The sequence below is a fragment of the Zingiber officinale genome, chromosome 3B (genome assembly GCF_018446385.1).
Source record: "Zingiber officinale cultivar Zhangliang chromosome 3B, Zo_v1.1, whole genome shotgun sequence".
NCBI classification, from domain to species: domain Eukaryota; kingdom Viridiplantae; phylum Streptophyta; class Magnoliopsida; order Zingiberales; family Zingiberaceae; genus Zingiber; species Zingiber officinale.
In genome coordinates this window covers 1,028,049-1,048,724 of record NC_055991.1, presented here as the reverse complement: position 1 = coordinate 1,048,724, position 20,676 = coordinate 1,028,049, and the positions used below count along the sequence as shown (strand labels likewise).

The following is a 20,676-nucleotide window of genomic DNA, read 5'->3' as shown; positions in this document are numbered from 1 at the left end:
CTTTGACAAACATCAACATACATGAAACACACCATGATGACCAAGTAGATCTATTAAATAAAATCCAAAAAAGTCATATCTAATGACTTTTAGCATAGTTGGATTGATCGATCCTTTTATTGAAAATAAGGGGACCTTTGTTTTTGGTAATAAGGGTGGGAATGGAAATAAAAATAAATGATTGTCATTATTAATATTTGGATTATAAGAATAAAAATATAAAAATCAATGAATGATTTTTTTATAATTGGACAATGAAATTTTCCCTTAATACCAAAAATGCTCTTAATCTAATATTTTCCATCGCATCCCTCCTCTCTTCTGTTCGCAACCCGCTCTCGAATGACACCGAACACTGCCCTGAGTCCGCTCTCGAATGCCACCACCTCACCAGGGATTCGAAGCACCCCTTCCTGCTAAGTGAACAAGCCGCTCGTGAACTATTCGAATCTCGATTCGATAAAAGCTCGTTTAATGAGGTTCGTTAAGATAAACAAACCAAGCTCAAGCTTCACAATATTCGGCTCGTTAGTTCGTGAACATGTTCGTTAAACTCATAAATCAACTTTTAAATAAAAAATAATACTTTTGATATTGAATTTATAGATTTTACACTCTATTTATGAAAAACATAGACAAATATATTAAATTTATTTATTAGAATAAAATTATAAATTTTAATAAGAATATTATAATTTTTTAAAAAATATATAATTTAGTTTTTAATGAATATTTAAATTTATAATTTATATTTATTACGTTCGTTTAGGTTCGATAAAAGCTCGAATAAGCTCGTGAGCCATGAATATATTCGTTAAATAAAGCTTGAGTTCAACTCGATTATAAACGAGCCAAACTCAAACATCTAAGAGTTCGGCTCGGCTCGGCTCGATTACACCCCTGCTTCCTGCTCGAACCCAAACTCCTCCTTCACCTTCCCTAGTAGCTTCGTGAAGGTTTGGTGGTCTAGGTATTCCGACGGGATCACGAACCGCCACATCTCCTCCCCATGCTCACCACTAGGTACCCCTTCGATAAGTTTTTAAAAAATAGAGAAATTATTTTTTTAAAGCATTAAACTAGTAATGGTAAAATTGAAAATTTATTTGATTCTTCTTAGTGATGTTAATTCAAAATAAATATTATCAATTATAATAATATTCATTCCAGAATTTGAGACAAACATGATAATGCAATCCTGATTTTTATTCTATTGACCCGTACTCAAATTTATTATCATTCCAATTGACAAATTTTAACCAAACACTCCATATTTTATGGGTGACACAATTGTAGCAACCCTCAATGACTCCACACGGTCGGCCCCATGATTATCAATGAAGAAATAAATCGAGAAGTTATAGTTGGCTAGTACAGGAGAGGACTTTTTCCTCGATTTTACCGAGATTCGAATCCTTACCTCTCCTATTGTAACAACTCTATCCCGCATTAATCAACTCAACTTTATCCCGGAGCCATTATGGATGGCACAATTGATAATTGTATGGGTTGCTCTAATATATTTTAAGGTCAATTTTAAGATAGATGCAGAATGACTTGTAGGTATGGGACCATCTGTGATAAGAGTTATCATATTTTTCTTTAATAAATTGACTCATACATGGTGTTCCAGTAAACAATAGGATATGCTGTCATTTAACAAGGGTTCAATTCTCACGTCGACTCTTATATGCTATATGGATTTATCCTATAAAAATTTACCTCGTTATCTAATTTACTTTCCACTAAAGACGCAACTGATGATACATTATTTTAAATACGTAACTTGTTCTATGCTTCTCTTGCACCGATCCATTTGAGAGACTGGAAATTTTATGGAAGGGGAGACTTGTGGGTCAAAGTCAAGCCTCCCATTAAGTCTACACAGCCCATGAAAGGAATATCTTTGCCTTTGCTTCGGTGCCACGTATCCACCATGTATGAACGGAGCTAGGTCAAGTCTACTCATCAAGTCAACACACGCATGGAATATCTTTGCCTTTAGATTTCATTACTTCGGCGCTACGTTTCCCTGTATGTTAAATGTCGTCTTGTTGTTGTTTGGCGATTGTAACACAAAATCGATCATACCAATATACGATACGATATATTCAAAATAACGGGAGGCCCAGATTTGTTATTTTCGTTTCTTTTAATAGTAATATTTGGTTCTTTATTGCAAACGTAGGATTTGCTCTAAGATTCGTGCGGAGGGGAGGGGACTATCGTCTTCGTCTACGGGTGATTTAAAAAGTACTTAACTTTCCAAAGTAGTAAACAGAGCAAGCTCGGCGGACGCATGGACGACGACGACGTAAACGGGGACGACGCCGGCGAAATCTCAGCCGAGGATCATGATGACTCCGAGACCGATCTCTACTACTCCCGCAGCCGACGTAGCGCCGCCCTCGACCGCCTCCGCGCTCGCATCAAGCTGCTCCACCGCCAGATCAACAAGCCCCTGGCGGACATCGTCCGCGACTGCGTCCTCTACCACCTTCCTGCCCGATCCCTCCTCCGCCTCCGCGCCGTCGATCCTTCCTGGGCCAGTTTCGTCTCCTCCCCCATCTTCGCCCACACCCAATCCCTAACCCACCGATCCATCTCTGGCGCCTTCTTCCGCCCCTGCCACGGCGCGGCCGCCACCTACGCCCACTTTCTCCCCGCCGCCGCTCACATGATCCCTGAACCCGTTCTCTCCTTCCTCCCCGACGCCTCCCACTGCTCCGTCCTATTCTCTTCCCATGGGCTCGTCCTCTTCTTCAATCAAATTTCGCTCACCTACTATGTCTGCAACCCGATCAACGCCGCCTGGATCGCCGTCCCCTCCCCTCCCTGCGACCCCGGGCCGGAACCCCCTGCCGTCCTCGTAATTTCCCCTAGCGTCTATAACTTCCGCCCTGACTTCTCTATCGTGATCCCCTTCCGGATCGGCGACGATTGCGGCATCATCGGGTTCCAGACCTTCTCCTCGTCCGCCGGAGGATGGTGGGTCTCCAACGAGACTTGCGCGGCGGAATCTGTGTGCGCGGTTTCCGGCGTCGTCGCTGGCGGCGTGGTCTACTGGCGGACGACGATGCTCACGGTAATCAAATACGATCCGAAAAAGGACAGCGTTCGGATGGTTCCCTGGCCAATGGGACACCGGGCGAGCACGCTGTGGGAGATCGGAGAAATGGGCGGCGTCGGACGACTGTACTGCGTCGCCGTGACGTACGATTCTGTGGAGGTCTACAAACTGCTAGGCGAGTTCGACGAGTGGGTATGGATAGAGTCCTTGTCCATCATCGATGTCAGTTCTTATGGCTCAGACGATGAAGATGAAGCGGCGGAAGAAGAGAAGATGAAGGGGAACGAACTGTGGGAGGTGGAGCCAGACGGCAGAGTGGCGCTCAAGCAGCGGCCATGGCCGCTGAGGTTCCAAGGAGCGAAGATGGAAATTCTGCTTTGGGCGGAGGGTAATTTGGTGGCAGTCGACCTCGCGAGCAAGCAGGTGCGAACAGCGGCGGCTCCTGCCGGACCACCGGGGCACTACTATGTGCCTCACGTCAGCACACTCGCCGCGGTTCCTTTCTTGGGAGACTTGGCATGCTCATCCTCCACCATCGCGGCGGAGGGAGACGGACAGGGGCAGAGCCGGCGGCCTCCGAAGGCTCGTCGACAGTAGTCGGCTCCGGCGTGCCGAGTTGACTCACAAGTCTGGTAGAAATTTCAATATTTTTCAGAAATTGAGGGGGCAGAATCAAATATTACAATATTGTAAAAATAAATTATTCGAGTCTACTTATTTTCTATTTCTTAATAAAATTTATAGAATATCCACTCCTTACTATGAATTTCATTAAGCAATTTAGGTCATTGAATTGGAAAACAAAGTTTGAGAAAGACAACATAAAGTAATCATTTGAATTAAATTTATTGATAGTTAAGAGGTGATATAATATGTTTGGGAGCTCTAGATCTTGTAATTGTTTTAAAATACCAAGGGGAAATATAAAAAATGATAAAATTTGCTACAAGGAAAATGAGTGAAACGATAAGTTTTAAAATTTTAGTGCATTTTTTACATCAAAATTTTCCCTTAATATCATTATAGTTTTTTTCCCTTAAAATTTCAAATTGGTACTTTCGAAAAGAAGTTAAATAAAAAAAGTATTTTGATAATTTTAAGATCTTCGTTTACTCAAAATTTTAAATTTTAATAATTAATATATGGCTTTATTTATTTAAACAAAATAAAAGAGAATCCCTTATTACTATTTGTATTAATAAATATCTTAAAAATTACCTAAGAATAAATTTTTTAAAATATCCAAATCACACTCTAATTTTAAAATTACGTACTGATCCCGTCCGGAAGTTGAGTCGGATGAAGGCGGGTCTTGTTGTGCGGAAAGTTGACGGAGAGTTGTCGAAGTGCCGAATCTACCTGGTACCCCCCTTTGAAAAGGTTCACACGGGCGGCTGACGGCTAAAAATGATTAGGGCGATGACGCTGTTACCCTGCGCACACTCAGACGGATCTACCAGTCGTTAGAGACCAGAAACCAGGGAAAAAGTCCCCGGGCCAGGCTCTCCGATGCTCAAGTCAGGTAATTTTTTCCCAGAAATCACAAAGAAAGGACGAAAAGTAGAGACTAGTGAGAAATGACGAGTGAGCGTACCTGCATAAGGGACAAGACATCCCTTTTTATACTGCAACGGAAGTTTCTAGGTCTGACGGGTGTCAGGGAATGTCGGCTGTCAGGCTTTGTCTGGCGGTAATTGACACGTGGCTTTTCTTGATAGGCTGGCGGCAAAATCGAAGGTGTATGGAGCCCCGACTATTGGCATATTCCCTAACACTTTGATTATTCTCTCTGACAAGCAGTTACGATTCCATGGCTGATTTGTCTTGTAGTGTCTGACCGTCGAACCTGTGTTCCGAGATCTGGGCTCGTCCTGCTTTTATATACTTTGTCTGCTATCTCTGGTCTACACATCTCGATATGCACCCTGAGTTTGTATCTAGACCTCTGATCCTTGGCTCGACTGTTTTGACCTGCACACTGGGTTTGTAAGCAGACCTCTGATCCTGGGCTTGGCTGTTCCGACCTGCACGCTGGGTCTATAAGCAGACCTTTAATCTTTGGCTTGGATGTCCCGACCTGCATGCTGAGTCTGTAAGTAGACCTCCAATCCTTGGATCGGCTGTTCCAACCTGCACGCTGGGTCTGTAAGCAGACCTCTGATCCTTGGCTCGACTATTCCGACCTGCACGTTAGGTCTGTAAGCAGACCTCTGATTCTTGGCTCGGATGTCCCGACCTGCATGCTGGGTCTGTAAGCAGACCTCTAATCCTTGGATCGGCTGTTCCGACCTGCACGCTGGGTCTGTAAGCAGACCTCTGATCCTGGGCTCGGCTATTCCGACCTGCACGTTGGGTCTGTAAGCAGACCTCCTATCCTTGTCTTGGATGTCCCGACCTGCCCGCTAGTTGTACCTGGGCCGCGGGCCCGTTTATTACTTACTGTTAGGGCTGGTCTTATAATCTCCTCCTTTGACCACCCTATCCGCTGAGACTTTAACTTTTACCACGTAAGCTGGCCTTTTGACCTCTCGGCTATCCCTGTCAGCCTGACTGCTGACCGGCCACGGCGACCTGACTTCTAATCTTCTTGACCTCCACATCAGCTTGACCGCTGACCGGTCACGGAGGCTTGACTTTTGACCCTCCTGACCTCCACATTAGCTTGACCGCTGACCGACCACGGAGGCTTGACTTTTGATCCTCCTGACCTCCATGTCAGCTTGACTGCTGACCAGCCACGGAGGCTTGACTTTTGACTCACTTGTGGCCTTGACTCATGACAACATCATCCGATCGACCCCACAAAATATGCACCGTATCACAAGTCTCCCCCTCAAGTCTAGTCGAAGGAGGCTCTAGTCCGACTAACTAGACCCCCGTCCTTGTGTTAGCTGACCTGGCTTCCGCACCCTTTGCTGCCCTGTCTCCCCTTTGCCTCTTGGGGAATATCCTATCCTCCCAGGATAGGTACTATTTCCTATGCTCATGCCGACTCCTCAACTTCCGAGCGTACTTTCCTCCCATAAATATTACCTTGTCTTCTAAGCGTCGCCTCAAGTCTCAAGAAAATCTCTTCACCTTCTCCTTCCTTATAAAAGATTCAAACATCCGCTGCTTCCAACTATCCTCTTGTTAATACAATACTCTGTACTTATGGAGCCTACCACCAACTCTAACGAACTTGCTTCTTTGCTTCGACAGACCTCCCATCTGTTGGAGCTATCGTCTCAAAAAGAAGAAGCTTCGCTCCAGCAGATTACCACTCTGACGGAATTACTGGCTCAGAAAGAAGAAATATTGATGGAGATGATCGCGAGCAGAGATCTCCAAGCGTCCCTTGCCCATGAAATGGAGAACCTCTGGTTGGCCGCCAAATCCAGGACCTGGGTCGAAGTCGCTCTTAAGCTGAAGGCTCAATCAGACTTTCAGAGACAGGTGCACTATATTATTTATTTGAAGATGAAGCATGAAGATGAGGTGACTCTTCTAAAAGAAGAAGGACGGATCAAAGACGAGACCATTGGGCAACTGAAGCACGCCCTCGATCTTATTTAGGAAGATCTAATTAAGGTCCGAGCTCATCTGACTAGAAAGGATCAAGCTTCTGGCTCTGGAATCAATGTAAACCCTTAAAGAATGTATCTCTGATTTTGATGAAATAGTAGTTGTTTTTTTGTATTCCCCTTCTATTGTAGCTCCAATGTTACCTCATATCATATGAACTCTTGACCATAGTCAATGAGCCCCTCGAAGATAGGCCTGCGAGAGTTCCTATACAATCAGAACCTTTGAATACTGCTTTTTGACCAGCTAAACACGCCAATCAGATAGGCCTTGCAGCTTGGTGCGTCGACGAATATAAGACATATTGCTCGCAAAGATCATTGCCCGACCGAGAAGGTCGTTGGTCGTGAGAGCCCTACTCACTTATAACTCATATTGGGGCGAGAGTCTGGGGCAGCCGACCTGGAAGGTCATTGGGCGTGACAGCCATGCTCACTTATAACTCGCACTGGGGTGAGAGTCTGGGACAACCGACCTGGAAGGCCATTGGGCATGAGAGCCATGCTCACTTATAACTCGCACTAGGGCGAGAGTCTGGGACAGCCGACCTGGAAGGTCGTTGGGCGTGAGAGCCATGCTCACTTATAACTCGCACTGGGGCGAGAGTCTGGGACAGCTGACCTGGAAGGTCGTTGGGCGTGAGAGTCATGCTCACTTATAACTCGCACTGAGGCGAGAGTCTGGGACAGCCGACCTGGAAGGCAGTTGGGCGTGAGAGTCATGCTCACTTATAACTCGCACTGGGGCGAGAGTTTGGGACAGCCGACCTGGAAGGCCGTTGGGCGTGAGAGCCATGCTCACTTATAACTCGCACTGGGGCAAGAGTCTGAGACAACCGACTTGGAAGGTCGTTGGGTGTGAGAGTCATGCTCACTTATAACTCGCACTGAGGCGAGAGTCTGGGACAACCGACCTGGAAGGCCGTTGGGTGTGAGAGTCATGCTCACTTATAACTCGCACTGGGGCAAGAGTCTGGGACAGCCGACCTGGAAGGTCGTTGGGAGTGAGAGCTATGCTCACTTATAACTCGCACTGGGGCGAAAGTCTGGGACAGCCGACCTGGAAGGTCGTTGGATGTGAGAGCCATGCTCACTTATAACTCGCACTGGGGCGAGAGTCTGGGACAACCGACCTGGAAGGCTGTTGGGCGTGAGAGTCATGCTCACTTATAACTCGCACTGGGGCGAGAGTCTGGGACAACCGACCTGGAAGGTCGTTGGGCGTGAGAGCCATGCTCACTTATAACTCGCACTGGGGCGAGAGTCTGGGATAGCCGACCTAGAAGGTCGTTGGGCGTGAGAGTCATGCTCACTTATAACTCGCACTGGGGCGAGAGTCTGGGACAACCAACCTGGAAGGTCGTTGGGCGTGAGAGCCATGCTCACTTATAACTCGCACTGGGGCGAGAGTCTGGGACAGCCGACCTGGAAGGCACATCCTGACCAAGATATATATATTGCAAACCTGGAGAGTAACCTCTTGGCCAAGATAAATGTTGCCGACCTAGGGCTCGATCTCTTGATCAGGGTATATGTGCTGCCGATCTGGGGGGCGATCTCCCGACCAGGATATATGCTGCCGACTTGGGGGTCGATCTCCCGACCAGGATATTGTTTGAAGAGCTTCGACTGCGTCTATCATCAAAAAATATACCATTAGTGGTGTTGTGAGGATAACCATATTAAAATCTTACTCAGCCTTGGCCTTACTGCATTTGAATTTCTTTCCCGCTACTTTTCTTCGACGGCTCTCGAGAAAATCGCGTAGTAAGCGTTTCCGTACTCCCACCTCATATCATGATTTCCTTATCACGCCCATCATTAATACGGCTCCTAGGGGATCGACACCTGTCCCATGCCTTTATTGCTTATGCATGATGACACCGCTCATGCCACTCCTTTTAGTACACGCTTTCCCATAGGAACATGTCCCTTGACAATCGAACGGCTTTAGGCGCTTCATCCAAAAAGATACTCGACATCCCTTTTCGATATTCCCTAGGAGAACTTCCTTTATAAACCCTAAAGGCAGTCCGTAGTCATTGCCTTGCGCATTTCGACTGCCTTCCTTTTTCTGCTGCTTCGACTTCTCCGGCATCTCCACCCTTCCCCTTCTTGTCTCTTCCCATCTGGTGCTCTTCTTCCTCCCCTCGACTGATCTCTTCTGCGACCTTCTTTGTCTTGATAATGGCTGACGGTAAGGCTGTCTTTTGGTATTCATGTTTCCTTTATGACATAGACCAACACGACCTATTCGCTATTCGGTCTGACTTGGGGCTTGGCAAAGAATACGTACTTCGCATCCCCACACCCACAGAGCATCCTTCATCCCCTCCGGAAGGCTTTATGACTGTTTTCCGGGATCAACTGATGGGGGGCCTCCGTTTTCCTGTCCATCCTTTTATCTCTTCCTTGAGTGAATATTTTGGCATCTGCATATCTCAATTTGCCCCCAACTTCTTCAGAGCAGTTTGCGGCACCGTCATTTTATGTCGTGTGTACCGACTTCCGTTGGCAGTCCAACTGTTTCACCATTTCTACTCTTTTAAACGCTCGGAACCGGGAGTGTTCATGGTACAGGCGAGGCCGGATTATAAATTTTTTAAGGACATGCCTTCTTCCAATAAGGGGTGAAAATCTCGCTTCTTTTTCATTAGGTCCCCTGAGCCCCTGGTTGGGCCCTCCCAGTGGTGTTCTGACCTTCCTTCCAATCTCCCTGTGCATCAGCATCAACCCTTATGTTGTTAGTTAGAGCCCTAGAGCCAATCATTTGATGATTGTATGGACTCATGTATATCATATTTTTTGTATATTAATAAAGACATTGGTTTTTGGTTATTATGCTTATTTGTATTAGTGTCAGATAAAATAAGTATAGTAACGTCCTTGAGTAGAACGTTCATACCTATATCAATCGATTAGTTGAATCGATAGTGAGATGATATAGGGAACACTACTCTAAATCATTCCTAGTCGAGTATTAACATTCAGGGACAATGTTAATACAATAAGACTAGCATATAGGTCAGCTCGATGACTTGATCTCACAAGTCATGGATATAGAGATATCAAGCTGACACATGGGTATGCATTAGAGAATGTATACTGAATGACCCGCCATGAGAAAGTATAATGGATCGTTATATGAGTGTCATATACTTTCTCATGTGGCTATTAGTATGACTATTAGTCCTTAGACCTGAAGTCACCATGGATCCCTACATAAGGAGTTATGTACTTTAGTTTCGTCAAACGTCACCCGTAACTGGGTGGACTATAAAGGCGATTATTGGGTATATAACAAATTATGCAGAGGAATGTGAGTGATGTAGATGAGATCTATCCCTCCTATATGACGGGAGAGATATCGATATTCTTGATAGAGTGAGACCACGAAGTGTATGTCCATACCCAAATGAGTCAATATGAGATATTGAGCTCATTTGATTGAGTGAGTCTACTCGGAGTTCAAGATTTAGATTGGTCAGAGGATGACACGGTCTATGCCTCACATTGATCAATCTAGATGTCTAGGATAGAAGGACACTTGTCACATATTGTGAGGAGTCACAATTAGTAGTCACAAGGTGATGTTGGATCTCAACATTTCTTGTAACTTGGGTAGCAATGATGTATTGCTAGATGCCGCTCATTGCTTATGTTTCTAAAAAGTTTATAACATTGCCAACGTTACAAGAACCTATTGGGTCACACACAAAGAACATGTGCATGGAGATTAGGTTCATATGATGAACCAATAGGATTAGATTCATATGATGAATCAAAGATTGGATTCAAATTAGACTTATTGAGTTAGACTCAATTAGATTCAATTGTTGAATAAGTCTAATTTAAATTTGATTCATGAGTCAATTTATATTAATGAATTGAGATTCATTAAATTAAAATTGACTTGAATCAAAGCTTGGATTTAACTCAACAAGGAAGAGCATTGGTCAAGTTTGACTTGACCAAATAGAGGTTGACACATCAAGGTTTGACTTGATGAATTGCCACATCATGAGGATGACTCATCCTACATAGCATGCCACATCATCCCCTTATATAATGGTGTGCCACCTCATGGAGGTTACACACCATTAATCCTCTTAATGTGGCCGGCCACATTAATGTGGGGGTTACACATGTGGTGGCCGGCCACACTAAGTGATGAGATGTTTTCATTTGGTGAAATTGAATGGTGTTCAATGCTTCTTCTTCCTTGGGTGCTTCTCCCTCTCTCTAGCTTGCTTTTGGTCGTGGCTTCATGGTGGAGAAGAAGTGAGAGTTGATTCCAAGCAACTAGGTGGTGTGAAGGTCACAAAAGGAGAGTACCTAGAGGAGTGTATGAGTTCCTTTTTCCCTTCTCTCCTTTCTCACCTTTTAGATCCAATCCGAGAGCCCTAGAAAGTGCTAGCACACTTGTGGGTTCTCCTCTCCATCTTTGAGTGGTAGAAGACCACTCCTTGTTCGTGTGGATACCGCTAGAGGACCGTTCGCTTGACGGTCTCGAGATCCGGCTACCTTTGGACATTGCGGGATTACGAAGGGCACACATCAAGGGTAAATGTTTTTCCCTCGTAGATCTAAGAGTCGATCGTGTTTTAAACTCGTACTCGTATTTTTCGAAAGTTTTACCTTGCACGAGATCCGTGGCTTGGGCGATTCGGGGTTTCCGCGACGCGAAAAGCGGTTTTCGCGGCCCGAAAAACCCAACAGTGGTATCAGAGCCACGTGCAAGGCTTGTACGAGTTTGTTTTTATTTTTATGAAAAATAAAAACCTTCTGTGATTTTCTGTAAAAATTAGTTTTTTATGATTTTATGGGTAATTTTTCCGTAGAAGCAAAGCACAAGTGTCTCGGCACTTGTAGGCTACCGGAAAGATCTTTCAAAACGGCTTCGTTTTACCCAAATCCGTTTGGGACAGCGGGCTTGGGTGCCATTAGATCGCAAAGGAGCAACTCACGATGGTTAGATTGTGGGTAGGGTACTGCCCTAACCCGCAAGGGATTTGCTCATGATCGCACCCAAATCGCTTAAACGAACCACGGAAGATTTTTCCGAAACGGCAATGTCTCGCCCAAATCGTTTTGGGACAGCGGGTTTTGCGCTGTTGGATCGCAAACAAACCCTCGCGATGGTTAGATCGCGGGTAGGCGCTGCCCTGGGCCCCAAGGGATCCGTTCATGATTGCACCCGAAACCGCTAAACGGGACCGCCGGGAAATTTTACTCGTAAAATTGTAAAAAAAATTATTTTAAAATTATAGAAAATTATGAAAATATATAATTTTGAATTATATATTAAATTTGTGATAGTCATGGCCCAAAAACCCAATATGATTGGATTGTGTTGTAATTCATAATACGGCCTGCGTGCCGTTATGTTTTTATTTTTTCGCGACCTGCGCGTCGTGCCTTTCTCTTATATTCTTGTTGTAAATTAGATTTAGACTCTAATGTAACTCGAGTTTCAAATTGTAATGTACAAATTGGAGCGGTGGAGGGTCCACATGAGATGGAGTTCCGAGGCGGGCACGAGCAACACAAGGTGGTCAAAGGGAGGAGCTTGGAGAAGCTGTTGACCCTAGGTTGACCAATCGGTCTTCTCATTGGCTTGAGAAGATCGTAGTAGGGCCATGACTAAATCACAAATAAGTTAATTAATTGCTTGTCTATGTGATGCATGTTTAATAAGTAATTAATTAATTAGTGCCTTACGATTAGATTAGATCTAAGTCGTGCACATGATGCACCCTTGCGATTAGATTAGATCTAAGTCGTGCACAAGATGCATCCTTTTTTATTAGATTAGATCTCGATCGAACCAACTCTAAATGCCTAACCGTGCCGTGATACCTATCACTACCTCGATCACATGTATTGTTGAATCTGCCAAAGCAGAGCAATACATATTATCTTGGTAGGGTACGGAGGGACAATCTTGGTCCCGCCTATCAACGCATGGGTGAATACAAGCTCAATTAGATTGAGTATTCCTAGTTACTCGGTTGGATCGAGTCAACTATAGGCATTATTCCAACGGTTGGAAAAGATAGATCAAAATCACATCTATATTAACTCTCGGGCGTATTAGCCAAAGCTAACTCGAGTTTTAATATAAATGCAGATATTGATTTTATAAACAAGAGTTGCATAGAGATGTAATTGGTAATCGTTACCTACCGATCATACTAAGCCTTGGGCGTTTTAGCCAAAGCTAACTCAAGGGTTAGTATGATGTGGATCTTGTCCCACAAGAATTATAGAATTCAGTGGGAGCATCATTTAATTAAAGGCCTAATTAAATGATTTTAAAAAAATATGATATTTATTTCTGCAAATTTTCTGTTGTAGATAACCATGACGTCAAATACGAACATTTTCTCTCTGCGATCTGTCCTTGAGAAGGGCAAGCTCAATGGAGCAAATTTCCTGGACTGGTACAGGAACCTGAGAATAGTTCTCACCCAAGAACGTAAACTGTACGTTCTGGAGCAGCCCATTCCGGAGGCTCCTCCTGCCACTGCCACGCGAGCAGACCGAGATGCTTACAAGAAGCATCAAGATGACGCATTAGATGTGTCCTGTCTTATGCTCGCAACCATGAACTCAGAGCTTCAGAAGCAACATGAGTTGATGAGCGCTTACGATATGGTTGAACATCTTTGTCACCTATATCAAGGACAAGCAAGGCACTGGAAGAGGAACTCCAAAGAATACCTGGAAGATCTTAAGAAGAAGAGAAATAAGATTTCTACTTCAGGTATAAATGTTATAGAAGTCAACCTCTCTATTTCTTCATCGTGGGTATTAGATACCGGATGTGCTTCGCACATTTGTACTAATGTACAAGCGCTGAGGAATAGCAGGGCATTGACAAAGGGTGAGATAGACCTACGAGTAGGCAATGGAGCACGAGTTGCTGCTATTGCTGTAGGAACTTATCATCTATCTCTTCCCTCTGGGCTTGTACTAGAATTAGATGATTGTTGTTATGTGCCTGCCTTGACTAAGAACATAATTTCCGTTTCTTGTTTGGACAAGAAAGGATTTTCGTTTATAATAAAGAACAAATGTTGTTCCGTCTATTTAAACGATATGTTCTATTGTAGTGCACCTCTGATAAACGGACTCTATATTCTAGATCTAGAGAGCCCTATCTATAACGTAAATACCAAGAGGTTCAAGTCAAATGACATGAACCAAACATACCTCTAGCACTGTCGCTTAGGTCATATAAATGACAAGCGCTTATCCTAGCTCCATAAGGATGGTTTGCTGGACTCATTTGATTTTGAATCATATGAGATATGCGAGTCATGCCTACGAGGCAAGATGACCAAGACTCCCTTTAGTGGGCACAGCGAGAGAGCAACTGATTTGTTAGGACTCATACATAGTGATGTATGTGGCCCTTTCAATGTTGCTGCTAGAGGTGGTTACAGGTACTTCATCACATTTACTGATGACTTCAGTAGATATGGTTATGTGTACTTGATGACACATAAGTCTGAATCCTTTGAAAAGTTCAAAGAATTCAAGAATGAAGTACAGAACCAGCTTGGCAAGAGTATTAAAATACTTCGATCAGATCGAGGTGGTGAATACTTAAGCCATGAGTTTCGTGACTATTTAGCTGAGTGTGGGATTCTATCCCAACTCACTCCTCCTGGAACACCACAATGGAATGGTGTATCCGAAAGGAGGAATCGTACCCTATTAGATATGGTACGATCTATGATGAGTCACACAGATCTTCCGACATATCTATGGGGATATGCTCTAGACACGGCAGCTTTCATTCTCAACCGAGTTCCATCCAAGGCCGTGATAAAGACACCATATAGGATATGGACTGGGAGAGCCCATGTGTCTTTTATGAGGATTTGGGGTTGTGAGGCTTACGATCGACGTCAAGTCTCGCATAAATTAGGACCATCCGACAAGTGTTATTTCATCGGATATCCCAAGGAAACTAAGGGATATTACTTCTACATTCCCAGTTAACAAGGTAGTTGTGGCAAGATCGGGGTCTTTCTAGAAAGGACTTTGTTTCTAGAAAGACTAGTGGAGCACGCTCGATCTTGAAGAAGTTCAAGATGTGAACAATAGCACGATGCCTCGATGGAAATTGAACTGGAACCACAAAGTGTTGTGGATGATGTTGTTCCACAAGGAGTTGAGGAACAACAACCGTTCAAGTAGACATACCTCTTCGCAGGTCCGATAGGGTACGTCGTCGAGAGATACTCATTTCTGTTCGACCATGATGATGTTATGCTCATAGAGGATGAGCCTACCACCTATCAGGAAGCTGTGATGAGACCAGACTCCGAGAAATTGCTAGAGGCCATGAGATCCGAAATGGAATCCATGTATACCAACCAAGTATGGACTTTGGTTGATCCACCTGAAGGGGTAAAACCCATTGGGTGTAAGTGGGTCTTTAAGAGAAAGATTGACATGGATGGACTTATCTATAAGGGTCGCTTAGTAGCTAAAGGTTTCAAGAAGATTCATGGTATTGACTATGATGAAACTTTTTCTCCAGTAGCGATGTTTAAGTCCATTCGGATCATGTTGCTATTGCAGCTTACCATGACTATGAGATATGGCAGATGGATGTCAAAACCGCGTTTCTGAATGGAAACCTACTCGAGGATGTGTACATGACACAACCTGAGGGTTTTGTAGATCCACAGCATACTAGTAGAGTATGCAAGCTGCATAGGTCCATTTATGGATTAAAGCAAGCTTCTCGGAGCTGGAATCTTCGATTCGATGATGCAATCAAACAGTTTGGTTTCATCAAGAACGAAGATGAGCCTTGTGTCTACAAGAAGATTATAGGGGACATAGTTGTCTTCCTCATATTGTATGTGGATGACATACTACTCATTGGGAAGGACATCCCTATGCTCTCAAGACTGGCTAGGGAGTTGCTTCTCAATGAAGGACTTAGGTGAGGCATCCCGATTCTAGGGATTCAGATCTATAGAGATAGATCTAAGAGATTGCTTGGCCTAAGTCGAGTACATACATTGATAAGGTACTCCTTGGTTTGCCATGCAGAACTCCAAGAAGGATTTCCGATGTCACATGGCGTGAGTCTTCAAGACTCAAAGTCTCTTCTAGAGAGGAGAGACCGCATGGATCAGATCCCTTATGCCTCACCATAGGATCGATCATGCACGCCATGCTATGTACTCGACCGATGTACGCTTTGAGCATGACGAGCAGATACTCGTCCGATCCAGGAATGGATATCGGTCAAGAATATTCTTAAGTACTTAAGAATGACTAAAGAATATTTCTTGATATATGGAGGCAATGATGAGCTAGTTGTAAAGGGTTACTGTGATGCTAGCTTCCAGACCACCGGGATGACTATAGATCGCAATCGGGGTTCGTATTTTGCATTAATGGTGGTGTACAGTAGCTGATTCTACAACAGAAGCCAGTACATTGCTGCATCAGAGGCAACAAAGGAGGCAGTTTGGATCCGCAAGCTCATCACTGAACTTGGGGTGGTTCCTAGCATCGCTGATCCAGTTGAGCTCTATTGTGACAACAATGGAGCTATAGCACAGGCGAAGGAACCTCGCTCACACCAGCGGACCAAGCACATACTACGGCGCTTCCATCTCATTCGAGAGATTATCGATAGAGGAGATGTGAAGATTTGCAGAGTACCTACAGAGGCTAACATCGCAGATCCCTTGACCAAGACTTTGGCACAGAGAAAGCATGATGGTCACACTAGGTCATTAGGCCTTAGAGCCTATACTGATTGGCACTAGTGCTAGTGGGAGATTGTTAGTTAGAGCCCTAGAGCCAATCATTTGATGATTGTATGGACTCATGTATATCATATTTTTTGTATATTAATAAAGACATTAGTTTTTGGTTATTATGCTTATTTGTATTAGTGTCAGATAAAATAAGTATAGTAACGTCCTTGAGTAGAACGTTCATACCTATATCAATCGATTAGTTGAATCGATAGTGAGATGATATAGGGAACACTACTCTAAATCATTCCTAGTCGAGTATTAACATTTAGGGACAATGTTAATACAATAAGACTAGCATGTATGTCAGCTCGATGACTTGATCTCACAAGTCATGGATATAGAGATATCAAGCTGACACATGGGTATGCATTAGAGAATGTATACTGAATGACCCGCCATGAGAAAATATCATGGATCGTTATATGAGTGTCATATACTTTCTCATGTGGCTATTAGTATGACTATTAGTCCTTAGACCTGAAGTCACCATGGATCCCTACATAAGGAGTTATGTACTTTAGTTTCATCAAACGTCACCCGTAACTGGGTGGACTATAAAGGCGATTACTGGGTATATAACAAATTATGCAGAGGGATGTGAGTGATGTAGATGGGATCTATCCCTCCTATATGACGGGAGAGATATCGATATTCTTGATAGAGTGAGACCACGAAGTGTATGGCCATACCCAAATGAGTCAATATGAGATATTGAGCTCATTTGATTGAGTGAGTCTACTCGGAGTTCAAGATTTAGATTGGTCAGAGGATAACACGGTCTATGCCTCACATTGATCATTCTAGATGTCTAGGATAGAAGGACACTTGTCACATATTGTGAGGAGTCACAATTAGTAGTCACAAGGTGATGTTGGATCTCAATATTTCTTGTAACTTGGGTAGCAATGATGTATTGCTAGATGCTGCTCATTGCTTATGTTTCTAAAAGAGTTTATAACATTGCCAACGTTACAAGAACCTATTGGGTCACACACAAAGAACATGTGCATGGAGATTAGGTTCATATGATGAACCAATAGGATTAGATTCATATGATGAATCAAAGATTGGATTCAAATTAGACTTATTGAGTTAGACTCAATTAGATTCAATTGTTGAATGAGTCTAATTTAAATTTGATTCATGAGTCAATTTATATTAATGAATTGAGATTCATTAAATTAAAATTGACTTGAATCAAAGCTTGGATTTAACTCAACAAGGAAGAGCATTGGTCAAGTTTGACTTGACCAAATAGAGGTTGACACATCAAGGTTTGACTTGATGAATTGCCACATCATGAGGATGACTCATCCTACATAGCATGCCACATCATCCCCTTATATAATGGTGTGCCACCTCATGGAGGTTACACACCATTAATCCTCTTAATGTGGCCGGCCACATTAATGTGGGGGTTACACATGTGGTGGCCGGCCACATTAATGTGGGGGTTACACATGTGGTGGCCGGCCACACTAAGTGATGAGATGTTTTCATTTGGTGAAATTGAATGGTGTTCAATGCTTCTTCTTCCTTGGGTGCTTCTCCCTCTCTCTAGCTTGCTTTTGGTCGTGGCTTCATGGTGGAGAAGAAGTGAGAGTTGATTCCAAGCAACTAGGTGGTGTGAAGGTCACAAAAGGAGAGTACCTAGAGGAGTGTATGAGTTCCTTTTTCCCTTCTCTCCTTTCTCACCTTTTAGATCCAATCCGAGAGCCCTAGAAAGTGCTAGCACACTTGTGGGTTCTCCTCTCCATCTTTGAGTGGTAGAAGACCACTCCTTGTTCGTGTGGATACCGCTAGAGGACCGTTCGCTTGACGGTCTCGAGATCCGGCTACCTTTGGACATTGCGGGATTACGAAGGGCACACATCAAAGGTAAATGTTTTTCCCTCGTAGATCTAAGAGTCGATCGTGTTTTAAACTCGTACTCGTATTTTTCGAAAGTTTTACCTTGCACGAGATCCGTGGCTTGGGCGATTAGGGGTTTCCGCGACGCGAAAAGCGGTTTTCGCGGCCCGAAAAACCCAACAGACTTATGTAACGCCGCCTCAGAAGCCCTGCAAGGCGTGAACGTTAGCCTTTCTATATTACTGTTGGAAGGCTTTCTGTATCTGTTTGGGCAGACATCGGGGCTCCATTTGGTAAGACCACGTTTTCCTCTCCGCTACTCTTCGCTAACTGAGGTATCTTTCTTTTTTATCGCAGAGGCTGCCATGTTCCAAGCGTACTCCTCCGATGTTAAGCGTCGCTCTACAGCCTATTTGAAAACTTTAAGTGAGGAGCTTAAGCAAGGTTTGGCAGCTTCCTCCCGATTTGACCCTTCTGCTTCTCAGCCCGCTCCCTCTGCTCCACCACCTATCCCGCTGGCGATAGCCCACGGGGAAGCTTCTTCTGCCATTCCCTGTTAGAGTGTATACTAAAAGCCTAGCATTTGGTATAAATATTTATCTAGAAATAAGAATCACATTGGTCAAGTGTCTACATTTATATATACCAAATGTAGATGTTCAATTAATTTATATTGTAAATAACATAGTGTGTGGTGTCACACACAGAAGATCGTGTTATCAGTTCTTTATAAATTATAAACAGTAGCTCATGACTAAGATGGAAAGGAACAAACCATTGGAATAGTCGTAGTGTAATTAGGTATTAGTTTATCTTGACTAATTGATTACACTAGTACACTCTAAGTGTATTGAGTAGGACCATTTAAGGTAAGTTCTTTTTATACTGATTTAATAAAAGAACTAGACCTTAGTTATTATGGAAGTGTGTGCTCTTAATCCTAATATAATTACAAACACATATATTTAATATTTATTTCTTTGACTTATCAAAGGGTGAGATTTAGCTCGATAAATCAAAATGCCCGATAAGTTGGGAAATGTTGTTACTTATAGTGTGACTTGTTGATTATAGAAGGAAACTGTGTCCTAATAATCTAGGTTGATAATGTCCCCAAGAGGAGCTAATAAAGATTGTCATGTTAAACCCTGCAGGTGGATTTAGTCCGACATGACGATAAGGTTGAGTGGTACTACTCTTGGACTAAGATATTAATTAAATGAGTTGTCAGTAACTCGCTTAATTAGTGGACATTCGACATCTTAAACACAGGGAGACTAACACACTCATAATAAGAAGGAGCCCAAAAATGTAATTTGGGATTGGTATGGTAGTTCAATAATAGTTCTTTAGTGGAATGAATTATTATTGATGAAATTAAGTTATGTGTTCGGGGCGAACACGGGATGCTTAATTTCATCGGGAGACCAAAACCAATTCCTCCTCTCGGACCCTATCGTAGCCTCTTGTATATAGAGATTTATACCCACAACATACCCACCTTCTTACCCATCCTAATGGGGCCGGCCAAGCTAGCTTGGAACCCAAGCTAGGGCCGGCCAAGACCCAAAGGTTGAGCCAAGTTAATTGGCCGGCCATATTAAAAGGGAATTTATTTTTAATTAAAATTATTTCTTATGTGGATATCATGTTTTTAAAATAGAATTTAAAATTTAAATCTTTCCTTTTATAGCTTTCTACAAAAGATTAAGAAAAGATTTGAAATCTTTCCTTATTTGTAGATTGAAAGGTAGATTTTTATTTTTGAGAAAACTTTCCTTTTTAACCATGTTCATGATTTAAAAGAGAGTTTAAAAATTAAATATTCTCTTTTATAAATTTCTACAAAAGATTAAGAAAAGATTTGATATCTTTCCTTATTTGTAGATTAAAAGAGATTTTAATTTTTAGACATAACTTTCTTTTTATCCACATGTTTAAAAGAAAGATTTTAATTTATAAAATTTTCTTTTTACTAACCAATCATGAAGGGATTAAAATTATTGGAGAAATTTTTATAAATTTCTGGAGACAAATTAGGAAGTTTTAATTAATTAATACTCTACTTGTTTATAGCTTGTGGTGGCCGACCATTATTATTAAAAGAAGAAAATTGTTTTTAATTAAAATAATTTTTCTTTTTCATACCAAAAGAATTAAGGAAGTTTTTATTAAAATTTTCTTATTTGCCAAGACCAAGGATTATAAAAGAGGGAGTAGAGGTGCCTTCATGGGTGAACGACTCTATTCTTTGCTTCCTCCATTTTCTTCCTTGGTGTGGCCGGCCCTAGGGTCTCCTCTTCTCCTTCTTTTCTCTTCCTCCTTTGTGGCCGGCGGCATCAACACAAGAGCTTTCCATGGTGGTCGGTTCTAGCTAGGAGAAGAATGATAGAAA

General features: G+C 42.9%; 1 protein-coding gene across 1 annotated transcript; it reads left to right on the top strand.

Annotated features, from left to right (window-relative positions):
• The first annotated feature begins 2,084 nt into the window (after positions 1-2,084).
• On the top strand, positions 2,085-3,836 carry LOC122055393. The gene has a single exon (XM_042616814.1). It carries the CDS (start codon positions 2,300-2,302, stop codon positions 3,665-3,667), a length of 1,368 nt encoding a protein of 455 aa, XP_042472748.1. The 5' UTR covers positions 2,085-2,299; the 3' UTR covers positions 3,668-3,836.
• Positions 3,837-20,676: the final 16,840 nt, after the last annotated feature.

Excerpts from the sequence above, each read along its gene's own strand:
- LOC122055393 (XM_042616814.1), top strand. The coding sequence starts at position 2,300 with ATGGACGACGACGACGTAAACGGGGACGACGCCGGCGAAATCTCAGCC.